The sequence below is a fragment of the Podarcis erhardii genome (assembly GCF_964252035.2).
Source record: "Podarcis erhardii genome assembly, chromosome: 2".
In the NCBI taxonomy this organism is placed as follows: domain Eukaryota; kingdom Metazoa; phylum Chordata; class Lepidosauria; order Squamata; family Lacertidae; genus Podarcis; species Podarcis erhardii.
In genome coordinates, this window is record NC_138498.1 from 110,379,321 (window position 1) to 110,397,364 (window position 18,044).

General features: G+C 45.9%; 2 protein-coding genes and 1 long non-coding RNA gene across 5 annotated transcripts in view; 2 read left to right on the top strand and 1 right to left on the bottom strand.

The window, feature by feature from the left end:
- Nucleotides 1-18,044, bottom strand: part of LOC309337348 — an 89,696-nt gene that overhangs the window by 63,924 nt on the left and 7,728 nt on the right. The gene's annotated exons all lie outside the window — the stretch shown is intronic.
- Nucleotides 945-10,125, top strand: LOC309336801 (cholinesterase-like). 3 transcript variants are annotated; one of them, XM_081853144.1, is made up of 5 exons: nt 945-1,099; nt 1,734-3,237; nt 6,602-6,765; nt 7,837-7,911; nt 9,852-10,125. In XM_081853144.1, exons 2-4 carry the CDS (start codon nt 1,742-1,744, stop codon nt 7,881-7,883), a joined length of 1,707 nt encoding a protein of 568 aa, XP_081709270.1. In that variant the 5' UTR covers nt 945-1,099; nt 1,734-1,741; the 3' UTR covers nt 7,884-7,911; nt 9,852-10,125. The 3 variants fall into 3 exon arrangements, with proteins under 3 accessions (XP_081709270.1, XP_081709271.1, XP_081709272.1); XM_081853145.1 differs by having other exon boundaries at nt 951-1,099; nt 7,840-7,911; XM_081853146.1 differs by having other exon boundaries at nt 952-1,099; nt 7,857-7,911.
- The window catches only part of PPP1R18 (protein phosphatase 1 regulatory subunit 18), a 51,996-nt gene continuing 49,780 nt past the window's right edge, over nt 15,829-18,044 (top strand). The window contains exon 1 of the mRNA XM_081853015.1: nt 15,829-17,477. The gene's annotated coding sequence lies outside the window, so the exon portion shown is untranslated. The remainder of the gene's footprint in view (nt 17,478-18,044) is intronic.

Below are 18,044 nucleotides of genomic sequence, written 5' to 3' on the forward strand. Positions count from 1 at the left end.
TCGCCGGCGCGGTAGGACCCAGCCCCTGCCGAGCAGGCTCCCTCCGGAGCTCGGAGGGAGTCCGCCATTCGGCGATGGCGCCAACCCGGAAGTCCCGCAGTTGGGCTTCTCCCTGTCATTCGTTCCAGGGTAGACCTAACAATGGCAGCAGTTCAAATGTTGTGAAAGAGGCAGTTCTTAACTGAAAACAGTATGGAATAAAAGCAGCTTATGCACTCCCATCAAATCTGGCATAGTGCTCAGCAATCATCATCATCATCATCATCACCTTCACCCCTCTGGTAGGGTTCCCCCTGCCGTTCTGGTCAGTTCCAACACATAATAAAACATCAGAGGAATGGCTTATGAAACCGATGGACTATGTTGAAATGGCTAAATTAATTGCCAAACTAAGAAGGCATAATGACGAAATGTTTAAGGAAGAATGGAAACTACTGGTGGATTATCTGTCAAAGTACCACCCATACATGTAGTTGCGGGCAGGATTTGAAATATAAGCAGTTACTGGAAGATTTAATGATAGTGAAGTTTAGATAATAAATACATATGAATTGTAAAACAGCTAATAAAAAGTAGTAAAGTACAAACTTCAGGAAAGGAGGGGTGAATTTGCCAGACAGGCATATCTCCAGGCAGGACACACACACACACACTCTGAAACATCAAACATTAAAAACTTCCCAATACAGTCTTGCATCTTTGCACTTGTGTACAAAAGGATCTCATGCCTTGTGGCAGAGAACTCTTGCACACGAATTATTATTATTAATAATAATAATAATAATAATTTGTACACCGCCCATCTGGCTGGGTTTCCCCAGCCACTCTGGGCGGCTTCCAACAAAGATTAAAAATACATTAAAATGTTACACATTAAAAACTTCCCTTTCGCAACCACCCCACTTCACCTAGAACAACCCTTTTCCAACATTTCATTTGTTCTGTAGTCTCCTCCCACTCTGTGTACATAACTTGATGAATCACTGTTCTTGAAATTATTGCAACCAGTCTCTCGAATCCCTTTCCAGGGGAGCAAGGGAGACACCGAACACGCGGAGAACGATAAAAAAATAAAACCCACCAGGAAAAAGAGAGAGAGGTGAGTCTGTGCTGTCTTGGGCACACTTGCCTTAGGTGATGGGAGAAATCTCGCCAAGAGGATGTGGCACGGTTGGTCCATTTAGCTTAGTCTTGCCTAAGCTACATGGACAGGCAACAGCTGCCCAGGGGCTCTAACAGGAGTCCTTCCCAGGTCTACCTGAAGATGCTGGCCATTGAACCTTGGACCTCCAAGGTTGGGGAGCAGGGTTGGGGAGCAGAGTTGGAAGCAGGGTTGGGGAGAAATAAAAGGGGATTGCAGAAAGGGAGATGGAGAGACACCCTGCTTACTTTTGGCTCCAGCCCTGATCACTGCTGGTGGCCCCTGGAAGATTACCACTGAGGGATTGCGGCCCTCCAGAGGAAGAATAGGTTCCAACTCCCCTGCTCTTAACTTTCAAGCTAGCTGTCCTTCAAAACCAAAACTAGGCTTTAAAATAAAAAATTCCACTTCGGCTATTCAGAGGTGTTATGGGAACCACAAGTAGGAAGAGTGCTGTTGTACTCAGATCCTATTTTTGAGCTTCCCATGGGCATCCTGATCTAGATGGGCCAGCCGACTGATCCAACAGGACTCTCCTTCTGAAATATTGTGTTCTATGTATTCTGCAATTTCTGGGACGTTTCCCTTTCAGCTGCTGCAATGGCCCCCCATCTCCTTCCTTGGCTCTTGTGCCTCATCCTTTCGCTGCTGGAATCAAGCTCTGGCACTGAAGATGACTTGGTGGTGGTGACCAGCAGTGGCTCAGTCCGGGGGAAGCATCTCACGTCTGGCTCTGGCAACGTCACGGCCTTTTTAGGCATCCCCTATGCTGAGCCCCCGGTAGGCAAGCTGCGCTTCCAGAAGCCCGTTCCTCATCAGCCATGGAGCCAGGTCTTGGAGGCCACCAACTTCAGCAATTCCTGCCCCCAGATAGTTATTTCCGGCACTCCAGATGCCGAAACATGGACGGCCAACACGCCCCTCTCAGAGGACTGTCTCTACCTCAACGTCTGGGTGCCCCATCCTCGGCCCTCCAAGCCAGCCGCTGTCCTTGTCTGGATCTATGGCGGGGCCTATTTTGTTGGCACAAGCTCCCTAGTGATATACAATGCGGAATTCCTAGCTGCTGCAGAGAATGTCATTGTGGTCTCCATGAATTACCGCCTGGGGCCTCTAGGTTTCCTTTCGTTGCCACCAGCTGTCCCAGGTAACATGGGCCTGATGGACCAGCAACTTGCCATGTCTTGGGTGAAGCAAAATGCAGCTGCCTTCGGTGGAGACCCTACTCGGATAACCATTTTTGGCGTGAGTGCAGGAGGGGCCTCTGTTGCATTTCACCTCCTCTCAACAGGGAGCCAGCCTCTTTTCCATCGTGCTGTGCTAGAGAGTGGAGCCTCCGTCGCGGCCTGGGCTTGGCTGAATCCTGAGGAGGCCAGGAGAAGAAGTCAGAAGCTGGCCAAGAAGATGGGCTGTGCTCAAGAAGAGGTCCCTGCTTTGGTGAGTTGCTTGCAGGGAAAGAACGCATCAGAGTTCCAAACCGCCCAGTTCCTTGTTGTGGACCCCACGGTGGTTCTGAATCCACCCTTTGCACCGACAACGGATGGGGAGTTCCTCACCGATGAGCCGCGGAAACTTCTAGAATCCAAGAACTTCACGGCTAAGCCTATCGTGATCGGTACCACCTCCGACGAAGGGTCTGTCTTCGTATTATATGCAAGCCTCTTTTTGAACACGACCAAAGACTGCCTTTTGACCCAGGAGCAACTGTTGAAGGGGCTGCAAATCACCGTCCGCAACGCAACCAGCGACTTCATCAAAGCTGCAGCTGAGAGATACAGTCAGGCAGAACCTGAAGGCCCAGCAAGGTACCGTTCAGCCATGGTGAAAGCCTGCGGCGATTACCTTTTCGTCTGCCCAGTCACGGATATCGCCACAGCAGTGACAGAGGCTGGAAGCCCCGTATACGTCTATACTTTCCGCCACCGCAGCACTGGCTCTGTTTGGCCTGAATGGCTGGGGGCCAGCCACGGAGCTGAGGTCCCGTATGTTTTCGGAACTTTGACGCTGTTGAAAGGAACCAAGGAAAAGCACACAAAGGCAGAGTTGGAGCTTATCTCCCGTGTCATGCGGTACTGGGCGGAGTTTGCCCGAAGCGGGTAAGAGAACATTTTGGTTTCTCCTTTCAGTCACCCTTGCCTCAACAGCACAAAGACAGTCACTTCTCTATGAGTACGACAACTTAGCCAAAAGACTTGTTTATTGCTTTGAGATTGAAAACATGAAACTTATGGGTAACCCACAACTTGTGCACATTCCATACCCTCCAACATTTCTCCAATGAAAAGAGGGGCTCCCTATTCCATAATAATAATTTTATTATTTAGATCCCGCCCATCTGACTGGGTTGCCCCAGACACTCTGGCGGGCTTCCAACATACAGTGGTACCTCGGGTTAAGTACTTAATTCATTCCAGAGGTCCATTCTTAACCTGAAACTGTTCTTAGCCTGAAGCACCACTTTAGCTAATGGGGCCTCTCGCTGCTGCCTCGCCGCTGCAGCATGATTTCTGTTCTCATCCTGAAGCAAAGTTCCTAATCCGAGGTAATATTTCTGAGTTAGCGGAGTCTGTAACTTGAAGCGTATGTAACCCGAGGTACCACTGTATATAAAAAATGTAGTAAACCATTAAGCATTTAAAATCTTCCCTACACAGGGCTGCCTTCAGATGTCCTCTAAAGGTTGTATAGTTCAGGGGTCAGCAACCTTTCTCAGCCGTGGGCCAGTCCACCGTCCCTCAGACCATGTGGTGGGGAACCATTTTGAAGGGGGGAAACGAACAAATTCCTATGCCCCACAAATAACCCAGAGATGCATTTTAAATAAAAGGACACATTCTACTCATGTAAAAACACGCTGATTCCCAGACCATCCGCGGGCTGGATTGAGAAAGCGATTGGGCCTCATCCAGCCTCCGGTCCTTAGGTTGCCTACCCCTGGTATAGTTACTTATCTCCTTGGCTTGAGAGGTGACATAACTCCACACCCTCCAAAATTTCCCCCATGAAAATAAAGACGTCGTAAGAAAAAGCAGGACATTATGGGGTCACATCAGAAACTGGGACGGCTTCTGTAAATCCGGGACTCTCCCTGGAAAATAGAGACACTAATGCCAGAGAGTCTCACATTCAGCTTTACACGTTTGGCAAAAAACACAAAAAAATTAAAAGGGGGTGGAAAATGGGTGGGTGTCCAGGACAAAAGACTTTGTCAATCCCACCCGCCACTGAACCCAATATGTTTTGGCTATGGTTTTGGCAATGGTAAATTGAGGGTGGCCTGTATAAAAGCTAAGCTCAAACTAAGATAAGGAAGCATTTCTGATATTCTCAGTGTTCAAAATTTTAGCTGATATCATAATTTGTGTGCATGCTAATTATAAATAATGTCATTATCTCAACCTCTCTGGATCTAGCTTGCATTTCTCTATACTAAGGTAGCTACTTATTCTATAACACCGCACTTCTTTCTCCTGTGGGTTAAGGCAGGTGATCGCTAATAGCTAATCACAATGAGCAGGCAAAACTGCAGAAAGCTGCTATGCACTGATAACACTGATTGTAAGAAGGGTTGTTTGTGCAAGTGCAGAGTTGCACAATTAACAGGCACTGCATTGCGTTTTTGTTGGGGATAGTTAGCAACCAATTAGTGTGAAAGCAGAGTGTTTCGAAATTTTGTACAAAGTACATGCACACACACACACACAAGTTAGCTATAATGCAATTGCATTACAGTGGTACCTCAGTTTTCGAACAGCTTAGTTCACGAACAACTTGGAATGCAAACCCTGCAAAACTGGAAGTAAGTGTTCCGGTTTTCGAACTTTTTTTTGGAAGCCAAATGTGCTCTGTTTTGAGTCCCCCTGAGTTTCCTGTTGCATTGCTAATTTGCATCCCCCCATTGTAATTCAAGCCTTCTGTTTCCAATTGCAGTGTTCTGAGGTGATATTTGGAGATTGAGACTTTTTCAGTTAATTTGTTTTTGTGACTGTGTGGATCCCAGTTCAGCTACTGATTGGTTGGTTGGTTGGTTGGTTGGTTGATTGACTGATTGATTGTGTGACTGTGGAAATGGATAAAAGCCCCCCCATCCAAACAATGACTATTATCAGTGCAGGTAAGAAAAAAAAATATTTTTTATTTTTATCATTTACAAAACTGTTTTATTTATTTTATAGTACAGTACATTGTTTATTACTTTCATCTTATGGATCAATGGTCTCGTAAGATAGTAAAATTCATGTTAAATTGCTGTTTTAGGGATTGTTTTTAAAAGTCTGGAACAGATTAATCTGTTTTGCATTACTTTCTATGGGAAAACGCGCTTTGGTTTAGGAACGCTTTGGTTTGGGAACAGACTTTCCAGAACGGACTAAGTTTGAGAACCAAGGTATAGTTTTGAGATCTGGTTCTCACAAATCTGGAAATTAATATTTTAATGGACAAGCTGACAACTCGTGTACGAGAGAGTCAAACGGACAAGTAAATCACTACTTCTCAATCTACCAGGCAAAGTTTTATTACATACGTAACATTGACAGAACATAGTTACAGGCATCCAAAACCACATGGCGATTGGTGGGAACTTTGTTTAACTGAAATGACTAAAAAGTTAAATTTAATTAAATAGACATTTGGTGCATTGCAGAGACGGGGGTGGGGGGAAAAAACAGCTGTATGATCCACTGTTTATGACTGCAAATAAAGAAAAACAATGAGGGGGGAATGCATGCAAGTCCATGAAATAAGACTACAATAAAGAAAATTCACCTTGAAAGAAAGAAAAATAGTATATGTTACATTATAGTAATTTAACACATTTAATTACTGCCTGGTTAGTCTAAAATAAATTTTAAAAAAGGAGATTGGATTAACAGAATCAGAAATAGCACTCCCATCTAGTATCAAAAATAGCCAATATTTTGGACTTTCTGAAATATTAGGAATGCCATTTCATCTTGAGTTTCACAGCATACTCTTTGTATATACCAGATTTCTCAGAAAGTGCACAAATCTGTCTCTTATTATGGAATCACAGATCCATTGGTCTCTGTGGTCTGTAAAAAGGAAACAGTTGCTCTTTTAACTGGAAATCATCTTTCTTCCTCCTCTACATGCTTTTGTGAAATCACAGCCTTGTTAGTCTTTGGCTCAATGAGCTCTAACCCAAGTTTAGAATATATAGCTGGCGATGATGAAAATGGGAGGCATGTTATCCCTCCCCCCCAAAAAAGGGCAACATTACACTAGAACATGAGTCAAGTATTTCACTGATACTCAACATGGTTGTTTCGGAAACTCTGTCAGATGGGCAGGGTACAAGTAATAAATTATATTATTATTATTATTATTATTAGCACTCCACACATGTCTAACACAGTTTTAAGAAAGCAGAGTGGTGTATCGTGTGCCTCACACAGGACCAGTGCTATTTGAACAATGATTTATTTGCTTCCCACTCAGCAATCCGACTCCTTCCGATGTCAACGAAACAAAATGGCCCGTCTATGACCCGGCACAGCAGAACTTCTTTGTCCTCAGCACGGACCCACCCCGTGTGATGGAGCCATCGCCGGCTCAGCAGTGCAGTTTTTGGAAAACACTCCCATCAGGGGCATCAAAGCCAGGTAAGTGGAAATGGGGAACAGACAGAGCCAAATGCCTTCCTTGCAATGGTCACCTGTCATGGATTCTTTAGCTGAGATTCCTGCATTGCAGAGGGTTGGACTGAATGACCCTCAGATCCCTTCTACCTCTGTGATAGTAATAAATGTCCCCCACCACCATTCAGGCATGGCTTTTTCCAGTTAAAACACAATGATCTGAGTTTTACATGAACAAATTTCTCCCTTGCGCACATTTTCGCTTGGGGAGCTCATTCTCACCTCAGATATCTCTTGAAGGTCTTTTGTTTATGCTGACAGGCTTATTCAATTGCTTGCCGTCGTTTTTATATTTATTTTGCATTGCTTTATGTGCATTTTATTGTATTTCATCATCATCATCATCATCATCATTTATACCCCACCCATCAGGCTGGGTTTCCCCAGCCACTCTGGGTGTCTTCCAACAAAATATTAAAAATAGGATAAAACATCAGACATTAAAAACTTCCCTAAACAGGGCTGCCTTCAGATGTCTTCTAAAAGTCAGTTGTTTATTTCCTTGACATCTGAAGGGAGGATGTTCCACAGGGCGGGCGCCACCACCGAGAAGGCCCTCTGCCTGGTTCCCTGTAACCTCACTTCTCACAGTGAGGGAACCGCCAGAAGGCCCTCAGAGCTGAACCTCACTGTCTGAACTCATATGGGTGAGTGAAATCTAACTATTTTTGTAAATAAAATAAAAAATAGATCAGAAGCTCACTGTGGTGGTGGTAGCCCAGGAGAAGGGAAATTCTCTGAGGCAGCCCTAAGTGTGTTTACATCTGGCACCTTCATTGCCTAGTTTTTTGTCATGTGCTGAAGACATAACTTTTTATGCTGGTCTTAGACACCTGGGAGATATATTCTTATGTCCTTATTTTTAGCATCCACCATATACTTATGACTTTAATGGTTGAAAGCATTTTTATATTTCATTGCTGTAACCCACCCTGGGATCTTACAGGGAAGGGTTGGTAAGAAATCAAAATACTACTACTAATAATAATAATAAGTTCATTTCCTCCTTCATTTTCCATTAAAAAAAAATCCAAGAAGATGTCTTATCCACACAGGAATATGAAAAGAAGGAGGAGCTGTGAATTAAGAGAAAGGCCTTTTTTTTCACAGGTAAGTATCAGTAAGGATGGAGAGAAAGAAAGGATCTGGTTGGGAGTTTGGAGAAAGTAGTCCAATGGGACCAGTATAATTTTTTTGGTGGAATACAATTTTCTCCAGCCAAAATTAAGCGTTTAAAAGATCCATTTGATAAGATTTGATTGGGGAGCAATTTAAGCATCTGCTCCTGGAAATAATGGGGATTAAAAAGTGGTTAATTTGGGTTGGATTGTGGTTTATATTTACTTCAGTTTATGCCACCACACTGTCCCATTTGATTCAAGGGACTCGATACTATTTTTACATTGGCAGTTAGTTCTACGCAGAGAAGACCTGTTGAAATGAATGGAAATCACTAACTTAGGTTCCTTAAACTTCAACGGGCCTACCCTGAGGAAGACTTGGTTGAATACAACTAAGTCAACATAACAGCACCTACACCCTCCCAGTCCTTACGGAAGACGGGTTACTGCACCACTAGCACCTGGGCACCCCTTGGAGACGACAGGCAGGTTATAAATGTGAAATAATCACAATACATTGTGAACTGAAATAGGAGTGTAGCGCAAAGGAGAACATTTTTCCTCCATAATAATATGTCTGATGTTTTATCCTATTTTTAATATTTTGTTGGAAGACACCCAGAGTGGCTGCCACCTGTTCCCCGCCCCTGATTTAGGCCCCATCTGTGGTCTAAACCACTGAGCTTAGGGCTTGCCGATCGGAAGGTCGGCGGTTCAAATCCCCGCGACGGGGTGAGCTCCCATTGTTCGGTCCCAGCTCCTGCCAACCTAGCAGTTCTAAAGCACGTCAAAGTGCAAGTAGATAAATAGGTACCACTCCGGCGGGAAGGTAAATGGCATATCCCTGCGCTGCTCTTGTTTCGCCACATGACCCGGAAAAACTCTGTGGACAAACATCGGCTCCATCGGCCAGTAAAGCGAGATGAGCGCCGGAACCCCAGAGTCGTTCGCGACTGGACTTAACTGTCAGGGGTCCTTTACCTTTACACAAGACATGTAATGCAGTATCTGATACCACTTCAAACAGCCATGGCTCCCCCCCCCCCCAAAGAATCCTGGGCGATGTAGTTTGCTAAGGACGTTGAGAGTTATTAAGAGACCCCTATTCCCCTCTCAGAGCTACACTTCCCAGAGTTCCCTGGGAAGGGAGCAGGATTGTTAAATGACTTTGAGAAGTGTAGCCGTGTGAGGGAATATGGGGTCTCCTCTCACAACCCTTAACAGACGGCATTTCCCAGGATTCTCTGTATATCCATGACTGTATAAAGTGGTACGATCCTGCTTTCAATGTATATTGCAGATGAGACCTTATGCAGATAATAGAGTCGTCAGTTTGGTTGAGGAACAAAACTTAGGAAAATATCCCATTGATAGCTAAAGGGGAGGAGAAACCCACTTTTCCAGTTGTTTATGTAAAATCTCCAAGGCCAAGGGAACTAGCAACGATAAACAAGGGAGAGAGTTCTAGACATGAGGCACCCTGACTTAAAAGGCACTGTCTCTTGTTGGCTTGCAACCCACCTTCAAAGGTAGGGACATTGAATGGAGCCTCTGAAGAAGGCTTTAACAACTGGGCAGGTACGTACGGAAGCAGGCTGTCAGGAACCCAGTTCCAAGCTGTTTAAGCCAGGGGTAGAAAACCTATGGCCCTCCAGATGTTGCTAATTTACAGGTCCCATAAACTCTGACCATTGGCCATGTTGGCTGAGGCTCATGGGAGTTTTGTAGTCCAGTAACCTCAGGAGAGCCACAGGTTCTCAACCACTGGTTGGCAGGGTCAGACCAAAACCAGTACACCCTCAGAAATGTCATTACCTGCACATGTGGTTTTGGGGAAGGTCTTCCAGGACACCCATTCACAACCACACTGAGCTATCCTCCACCAGTAAAAAGAGCTCCCGCTAACACCAAATGCTTTGTGTCCCGCAGAGATGTCTGAAAAGATGCAGAAGAACCTATTATGTGGAATTATAAAGCTTCGTTTTCGCAGAAAGGGCTTGCTACTGCCTTGCAAAGACCTGCCTGAAAGCCAAGGTTGATTCTCCAAGGGCCGCAACCCTTCGAGATGAAGCAGAATTATAGTGATAATTGATACCTCTGTTTTATTTTTGTGAACTACTAGGCATCCCCAAACTCAGCCCTCCAGATGTTTTTGGACTACAACTCCTATCATCCCTAGCTAACATCAGGGATGATGGGAATTGTAGTCCAAAACATCTGGAGGGCCGAAGTTGAGGAAGCCTGACTTAGAAGCTTGCTTGCTTTTTTTACAGTCAAGTGGGATGTAACTTTTATGCAATAAATAAATATTTGGAAAGCATTTTCCCAGCTTTGTATCCTTGCCTCTGCATTACAGCAACAAAGGTCAGCAATATAAATTGAAATTTTGTATGGAAACGGGTTTGAAAAGTTTAGCTTTAGTGGGGATATTCACGTTCTGCACAAAGGCCAAAGTTCAGAACCTCATATAGAGTTTGAGCTCAACAACACCTGGAGGGCCATACAGTCCCCTTTCCACATTTATAATTACATTTTTACCAGCTAGATTTATTATTACATTTATATCCCGTTTTCCGCCAAAAATTTCAAAGTGATGTGCATGGTTCTCCCCTTCCGCATATTTTCCCCTTAACAACCCTGTGAGGCTGAGAAGTAGTGACTGGCCCAAGGTCACTCAGTAAGCTTTATGGCTGAGTGGGGTCTTGAACTCTGGCCTACTGGGTCTTGGATTGCATTAAATGCAGCCAGTACAAGCATGGTATGTGTCAGTTATTTGGTTATTATAAAAGAAGAATTCATTGGATCCCTAAAAGAGAGCCCCAGCAGAAGTTTCGAAACACAAAACATGCAGCAAAGAAAAGTGTGGGAATATGGGCTGCTAAATATCCTGTTTTAAGTCGTTTACAACTTTTCCCCTTTCTACCCTCTTAGCATAGAATAGACCACAGAGTTGGGTATGTTAAAATGGTTTTTACTTACAAACTTTCCAAAGGTCAGATTCATGCATTTTTCCATGCCACAGCAAGAAAACACAGGCAGACATTTTGGGTTACAAAATATAGTAAAACGTTTCTGAACAAGTGGTCTGAGCTTGGAGCGATCAAGCTCACGCACATCCTATCTGGACAAGTTCACATGTTGGAAGAAGACAAACAGTAGAAAGAAAGCGAACAAAGAACCTTCCTAACCGTTTGTCACCAGAGGTGAGGGGGCAGAACCTGGTTGAGTCTATGGAAAAAGCTTACTCTATGGTCTTAGCCCTTTCATCCATTAACTAGAGCTAAGCATGCTGTTTTATATGAGGCTGTAATTATATCCCACAGCTTTAATAAGAGAGGCCCGGGACAAGCAATCAGCAATATTCTCTCCTTCAAAATGAATGGGGTGGTGTGAGAGCAGTACCACAGCCTTGAGTGTGCACACTTATCCCAGTATTGTCCATGCTCAGAATTTTTGTAGAGTTTGTTTTTTAAAAAGTGGGACAAACTGAAGTGCGGAGTACAGTGGTACCTTGGTTCTCAAATTTAATTCATTCCTGAAGTCTGTTCCAAAACCAAAGCGTTCCAAAACCAAGGCATGCTTTCCCATTGAAAGTAATGCAAAATGAATTAATCCATCCCAGACTTTTAAAAACAACCCCTAAAACAGCAATTTAACATGAATTTTACTATCTAACGAGACCATTGATCCATAAAATGAAAGCAATAAATGTACTGCGGTCACACAATCAATCAATCAATCAATCAATCAGCAGCTGAACACACACAGTCACAAAAACAAAACAAAAAGAGCCGCAAAAACAAAAATGCAAAAACAAAATAGCAAAAACAGACAGACCTCAGTGTAACACTCAAAATGGAAGTGTGGCACTCAAAACGCAGCACGTTCGGCTTCCCAAAAGTTTGCAAACCAGAACACTTACTTCTGGGTTTGTAGTGTTTGGGTTCAAAGTTGTTTGATTACCAAGGCGTTTGAGAACCAAGACACCACTGTACCTGAAATAGTCTCCTATCACACCAAACCCTCTTTGCAAAGGAATCCCGAGGAGGCAGTAATATTGGGCAGACACTAGGTGGCACCATGATGCTAAGCATCAAGAGCAGAGACTTTTAACCCCAAATGTTTGGTGTATGGGAGCCTCCAATGAAATATCTGGCCACAAAGACAGGTATAATGGCACCCTGAATCTGGTGTGTATATTTCCCTCTGGAGTTAGTACAGTAAGAAGTTGTTCTTGTCAGGAACAAGAAAGAGTATTCTGGCCCCTTAAAAAATAAAGCAGATTTATTCTGTGAGCTAGAGGAGTTTGCTCATGCCAGTGTATTGTCTGTATTACACACAACACTGGGACCAAAAGCCAGCACTGGGTCTTTGGAAACCAGAGTCACAGAAGAGGCTTGTTCACACAACAAACTCTACACAGGTATACGTGTGCAAGTGCTTATGTGAAAAAGGTATACTCTTGTTGATTTGTACACCTCAACTATTGTCTGCACAGACTGTACACATTTGAAGCTCTGTGTGTAAATAACTATGAGTGTACAGCTATTTGTGTACACAGGCACACAGATTTTACACTTGCTGAATGGAATGGGTGAACACGCTTAAGAAAACTCCAGCTCCAGCTCTCAGTGGCAATTTGTTGTTGTTGTTTAGTCGTTTAGTCATGTCCGACTCTTCGTGACCCCCATGGGCCAGAGCACACCAGGCACTCCTGTCTTCCACTGCCTCCCGTAGTTTGGTCAAACTCATGCTGGTGGCTTCGAGGACACTGTCCAACCATCTTGTCCTCTGTTGTCCCCTTCTCCTTGTGCCCTCCATCTTTCCCAACATCAGGGGCTTTTCCAGGGAGTCTTCTCTTCTCATGAGGTGGCCAAAGCATTGGAGCCTCAGCTTCACGATCTGTCCTTCCAGTGAGCACTCAGGGCTGATTTCCTTCAGAATGGAGAGGTTTGATCTTCTTGCAGTCCATAGGACTCTCAAGAGTCTCCTCCAGCACCATCATTCAAAAGCATCAATTCTTCGGCGATCAGCCTTCTTTATGGTCCAGTTCTCACTTCCATACATCACTACTGGGAAAGCCATAGCTTTAACTATACGGACCTTTGTTGGCAAGGTGATATCTCTGCTTTTTAAGATGCTGTCTAGGTTTGTCATTGCAAAAACAAACATGTGAAGTCTGAAAGCTCATTTTGCGGTCACGTGCCTTAAATCACAGCTTGCTTTGTAGCTCTGCTACAACAAACAAAAACATGGATCCAAAGCACGGATCCTCACTATTTTAATCAACCAAGCTCCCACATTTATCATGTAAACCAGGGGTGCCCAAACTTTTTTCAAAGAGGGCCAGATTTGATGTAGTGAATACGCGTGAGGGCTGATCAAAGTTGTTGCACTTTATAGGATTTTACCCCGGACATATACTGCCGTGGGGGCTGGGTTAAATCACCCGGCAACTGGGCCTAGGCCCCAATATGGACTTTGGACATGCCTGATGTAAACCTACCTCACCATCCACGCGTAGGACTGCACCATGTGTTGCTAAAGCACAAACTGAAGGAACGCAGCCTCATGATCCATGCGCTGGAACCTCAAGACTAGACTACTGCGATGCATTCTGTGTGGGGCTACCCTTTGGCTTGGTGCACAGACTGCAGCTGGTGCAAAACACTGCAGGTAGACGGTTGTTTACCACCAGCCCCCAACTCCAGTGCTCAAAAGTCTGCACAGCCTGACTTGACAACTACTGGGCCAGGTTCAAGGTTCCTGTATTAAATTAGGTAAAGGTAAAGGGACCCCTGACCATTAGGTCCAGTCGTGACCGACTCTGGGGTTGCGGCACTCATCTTGCTTTATTGGCCAAGGGAGCCGGCGTACAGCTTCCGAGTCATGTGGCCAGCATGACTAAGCCACTTCTGGCAAACCAGAGCAGCGCACTGAAACGCCGTTTACCTTCCCGCCTGAGAGGTACCTATTTATCTACTTGCACTTTGACGTGCTTTCAAACTGCTAGGTTGGCAGGAGCAGGGACCGAGCAACGGGAGCTCATCCCGTCGCGGGGATTCGAACCGCTGACCTTCTGATCAGCAAGTCCTAGGCTCTGTGGTTTAACCCACAGCGCCACCCGCATCCCATTGTATTAATTTACAAGGCCCTTAATAATTTGGTCCTTGAGGATACATCAAGGACCACCTAATGCCTTATATCCCAGCCCGATTACTGAGGTATTTGTAACTGTTAGCGGTCCCCAATGTCTGGGATGCATGGCTCATATTCTCCCCGAGCTGCGTGTGCAGTACTGTGGACCCAGTTTCATGAAACTCTCTTCCGGCTGAGGTCAGACAAGCCGCCAACCCTGTCGAACATCTGGCACATACTCAATACTTTTTAAAAATTCCCGCAGGCATGTTAATTGAAGCTTGGTTTTATAATTTTAACTGATTTTTACATTGCATCTTTGTAAACTGCTTGCTTAGACAGTGGTAGTTGAGCAGTATATAAATTCCTTAAGTTATAAATTAAGTTAATAAACAAATGGTGGTTTCTGCAGAGCTATGCCAGTGTTTCCCAAACTTGGGTCGCCAGCTGTTTTCAGACTACAATTCCCATCATCCCTGACCATTGGTCTTGCTAGCTAGGGATGATGGGAGTTGTAGTCAGAAAACAGCTGGGAAGCGCTGACCTACGCAGATGAGTTAACTCACAGCTGACCCAGCAGGCTTGAACTCTGCACCCATCAGCTATGGGGCTGTGACTTCAACTCCGCCTTCTCCAGGGGCTGGCTGCACAAGGGAATTATCTGGATCCAATCCAGCAGCATCTGTGCCTGACACACACCTGACAGCTGTGGGGTATGTGGGCACCATTTGCAGGAAAGAACTTTGCAGGCCTAACTTGGGACCCGAATCTAACCCACAAGCTAGAGATTCCCTACCAGTTACAAACAGGTAATAATAGTAGTAGTAGTAGTAATTATTATTTATTTGTACCCCGCCAATCTGGCTGGGTTTCCCTAGCCACTCTGTGTGGCTTCCAAGAAAAGATTAAAAATGCATTAAAACGTCAGACATAAAAAACTTCCCTAAACAGGGCTGCCTTCAGATGTCTTCTAAAAGTCAGATATTTGTTTATCTCTTTGACGTCTGACAGGAGGGTGTTCCACAGGGTGGGCGCCACTACCGAGAAGGCCCTCTGCCTGGTTCCCTGTAACCTCACTTTTCGCAGTGAGGGAACTGCCAGAAGGCCCTCGGTGCTGGACCTCAGTGTCCGGGCTGAACGATGGGGGTGAAGACACTCCTTCAGGTATACTGGACCGAGGCCACTTAGGGCTTTAAAGGTCAGCACCAACACTTTGAATTGTGCTCGGAAACGTACTGGGAGCCAATGTAGGTCTTTCAAGACCCACGTTACATGGTCTCGGAGGCAGGTAGCAGCGCTCCCAGCTTACGGACTGCACTGTGTAAGAGGTGTCTGGCCCAGAAGCCTAAGGCGGACAAGCCACTGCAACAGGCATTCAGAATCCATTCATTTCATAAACCCTGCAGGGCTCAATCTCTGTGTTTGTGTATGTGTGTGTTTCTGTTTTGCCCAAGAGTCTGGGAGTGGGAGAGAGCTCTTTAGCATGCTGCTTTTGAAATAATTAAATTATCAACAAACTTGATGCTACGAATAGCAATGTCAGGTGCTGCGGGGGGGGGGGGGAGAGAGAAGGGGGTCTACTCGGAAGCAAATACTGCGTCCAGGCGCAATTAGCGGCGATTTAAGGTGCACCAAGACTGCCTAAAAACCTCACCAAAGATATGCAACGGATCGCTTCGTTGCAGAGGGAAGAGTTAGTGCACCGTGGGGGCTGGAAGGCTTCTATTCTACATGCCGGGGGGGGGGGGGCCGAGGAAAATGTGCTGGGGGGGCAAGGAAAGGAGCTGAGCTCTAACTATAGGCTCCCACGCTTGAGCAGGCCCGACTCCGTGGGGCGGACCACCCTCTCTTCTGGAGAAGGAGGTTCCCATCCACGGCGTGGCCTCCCGCGCTCCTGAACGGGAAATCTCTGCAGCCCAAGACTCTCCGCGAGGCAGCTCCTCCCTTCCTGCCTTGAGCCGCCGCCAGCCGCGCCCCCCTCCCCAGTTATCTGCTGCCTGCCAAGCCCCGCCCCTCTTCATTGTCCTCCCCTTTCTGTTTATACACAAAGACCCCCCATCTTCTTCCCCCTTCCCCTTCCTCCATCCCTCGCTTTTTTCCCTCTCTTTCCTTTTTTTTAAAAAAAAATCTTTTCTCTTCCCCTTCTTTTTTTCCACCCTTTCTTTTCTCTCTTTCTCTCCCCCCCCCCCCATCCCCGCCCTCCTGCCTTCCTGGGTTAAAGGATTTGAGCAATGGGTCTGGAGGTGGAGCTCGTCGGAGGATTAGAAGAAGCGGATGTGAGAAAAGATTGAGAGGGATTTTTCTCTCTCTCTCTTCTCTGCCTCGCTCTGTCGCTCCGATCCCGAAAACTTCTCGGAAAGAAGCGGAGGGAGGAGGAAAGAGGAGGGTTTATGTTCTTGTTGTTTTAAAAAAAGGGAACTAACCAAACCCCCTTCCTCCCCTCCACCCAGCAACAATCCTGACTCAGACCCGCTTGGATCTGCCCTCCCTTCCCCTCGGCTTGGGGAAAAGAGGAAAAAAGATCTGCTGCTGAAATCTACCGCCTAGCAGAGGACCAGCTCCGCCCGCGCCCAGCCACGCTCCCGGGGATCATGGGCCAAGCGAGGGATCCAGCCTGCCGCCTGCCCCACGCCTCCAGGACCTAGCTGGATTAAGACTCTCCTCGCGTGTTTTTGCGTATCGTCGGAATACGCTTTCCCCTCCGGCTCCTCTGAGCACTGGAGGTGGCTCCCCCCCCCCCCCTTGGCGTCTTGAGGACAAGCCGACGCTCCGGATCTGGGTTCTGATTTCGGAGCGGACGACCCTCCTGCCTTCTCGGACGCCTGGGTTCTAACGGAGCCGTGAAGAAATTCCACAGAAGGTGGAGCGGGGGAGAAGAAGAAGAAGAAAGGATTCTTTTGATCTCGAAATTCACTGCTTTTCCCCTTCCAGTTCTCGGGCACTTTGATTCTCTGCAGATACTGAAATACATTATCTCTACCGCTGTCTTTTTTTTTTTAAAGGCTCCTTTGATCTCTTGGTTCCTCACCGGACTCCTGGGTTCTGTCGACTTAGTGGAACGCTCCACCATTTTAATTATTTATTTTTGATGTCTATAATCCTCTTTCTTCCCGAGCTCCCGGACTGCTGAATTCTCGGGATTTTCTGAATATTAAGAAATTCTTGTTCTACAGACATCCAGCCACCTCTCTCCATCCTTTTGGACTTCTGGGTTTCCAGCTTGAGATTTGAGCCCATCTCCCCCCCCCCCCCCGCCGCCTTGGGCTTTGTGCTGATTTCCTCATCAGGGATCCTGGCTTCCTGACCCAGTTAAGAACTTTTAAGAGGAGGAGTTAGGTACCAAAGTCAACTCGGCACCTCCATCGTTGCTGGATTTAAACTCCTGGAATCGCTTGAAATTCTCGCATTCGGACTCTGGTAAATTTGATATTTAATTTTACCTCATTTCCACGCTGCTTCTTGCAGCCCCACAAACCCACTTTTCCTTTTCAGTCATCCACTGGGGGGCATCCTGATCAGTTTCTGCCAACAGGCAGGAGAAATTGGAGCTGTTCAGGATTTATTTTATCCCAGTTATTTAATTACAACTTACTTCCTGTCGATAATATTAATCTCCCCCCCTACCCCCCCCCCCCGTTGCCAATCGCATGGGTCCTTGGTGACCTTCTGAACCCGAACCATTCCCCTCCTCAGGTTCAGATGAAAAGAATTCCCTCCCCCACCCCCAAATTGGGAGCCAAAAATATTGCCCCCCAAACTATATCCCTGTTATCTGAGATTAGTTTTCACTACTCGGTACGAAAACCGCAAGACCTGCATGTTTTAATTTAGATGAAGTAAGGAGGATGGCCTGTCAGCCCCTTAGCCTGTGCACACGCTTGCCTCTTCAGATTAGTCTGTGCCACTGTTTAAATCTGGATTAAACAACCTGGAATAATTTCACCACCCCTGCCTGTCACCATTAAGAATTAAAAAGCACACCTG

Excerpts from the sequence above, each read along its gene's own strand:
- LOC309336801 (XM_081853144.1), top strand. The coding sequence starts at position 1,742 with ATGGCCCCCCATCTCCTTCCTTGGCTCTTGTGCCTCATCCTTTCGCTG. Across the intron at positions 3,238-6,601 it reads GCGGAGTTTGCCCGAAGCGG|CAATCCGACTCCTTCCGATG; the intron begins GTAAGAGAACAT and ends CTTCCCACTCAG. Across the intron at positions 6,766-7,836 it reads ATCAGGGGCATCAAAGCCAG|AAGATGTCTTATCCACACAG; the intron begins GTAAGTGGAAAT and ends AAAAAATCCAAG.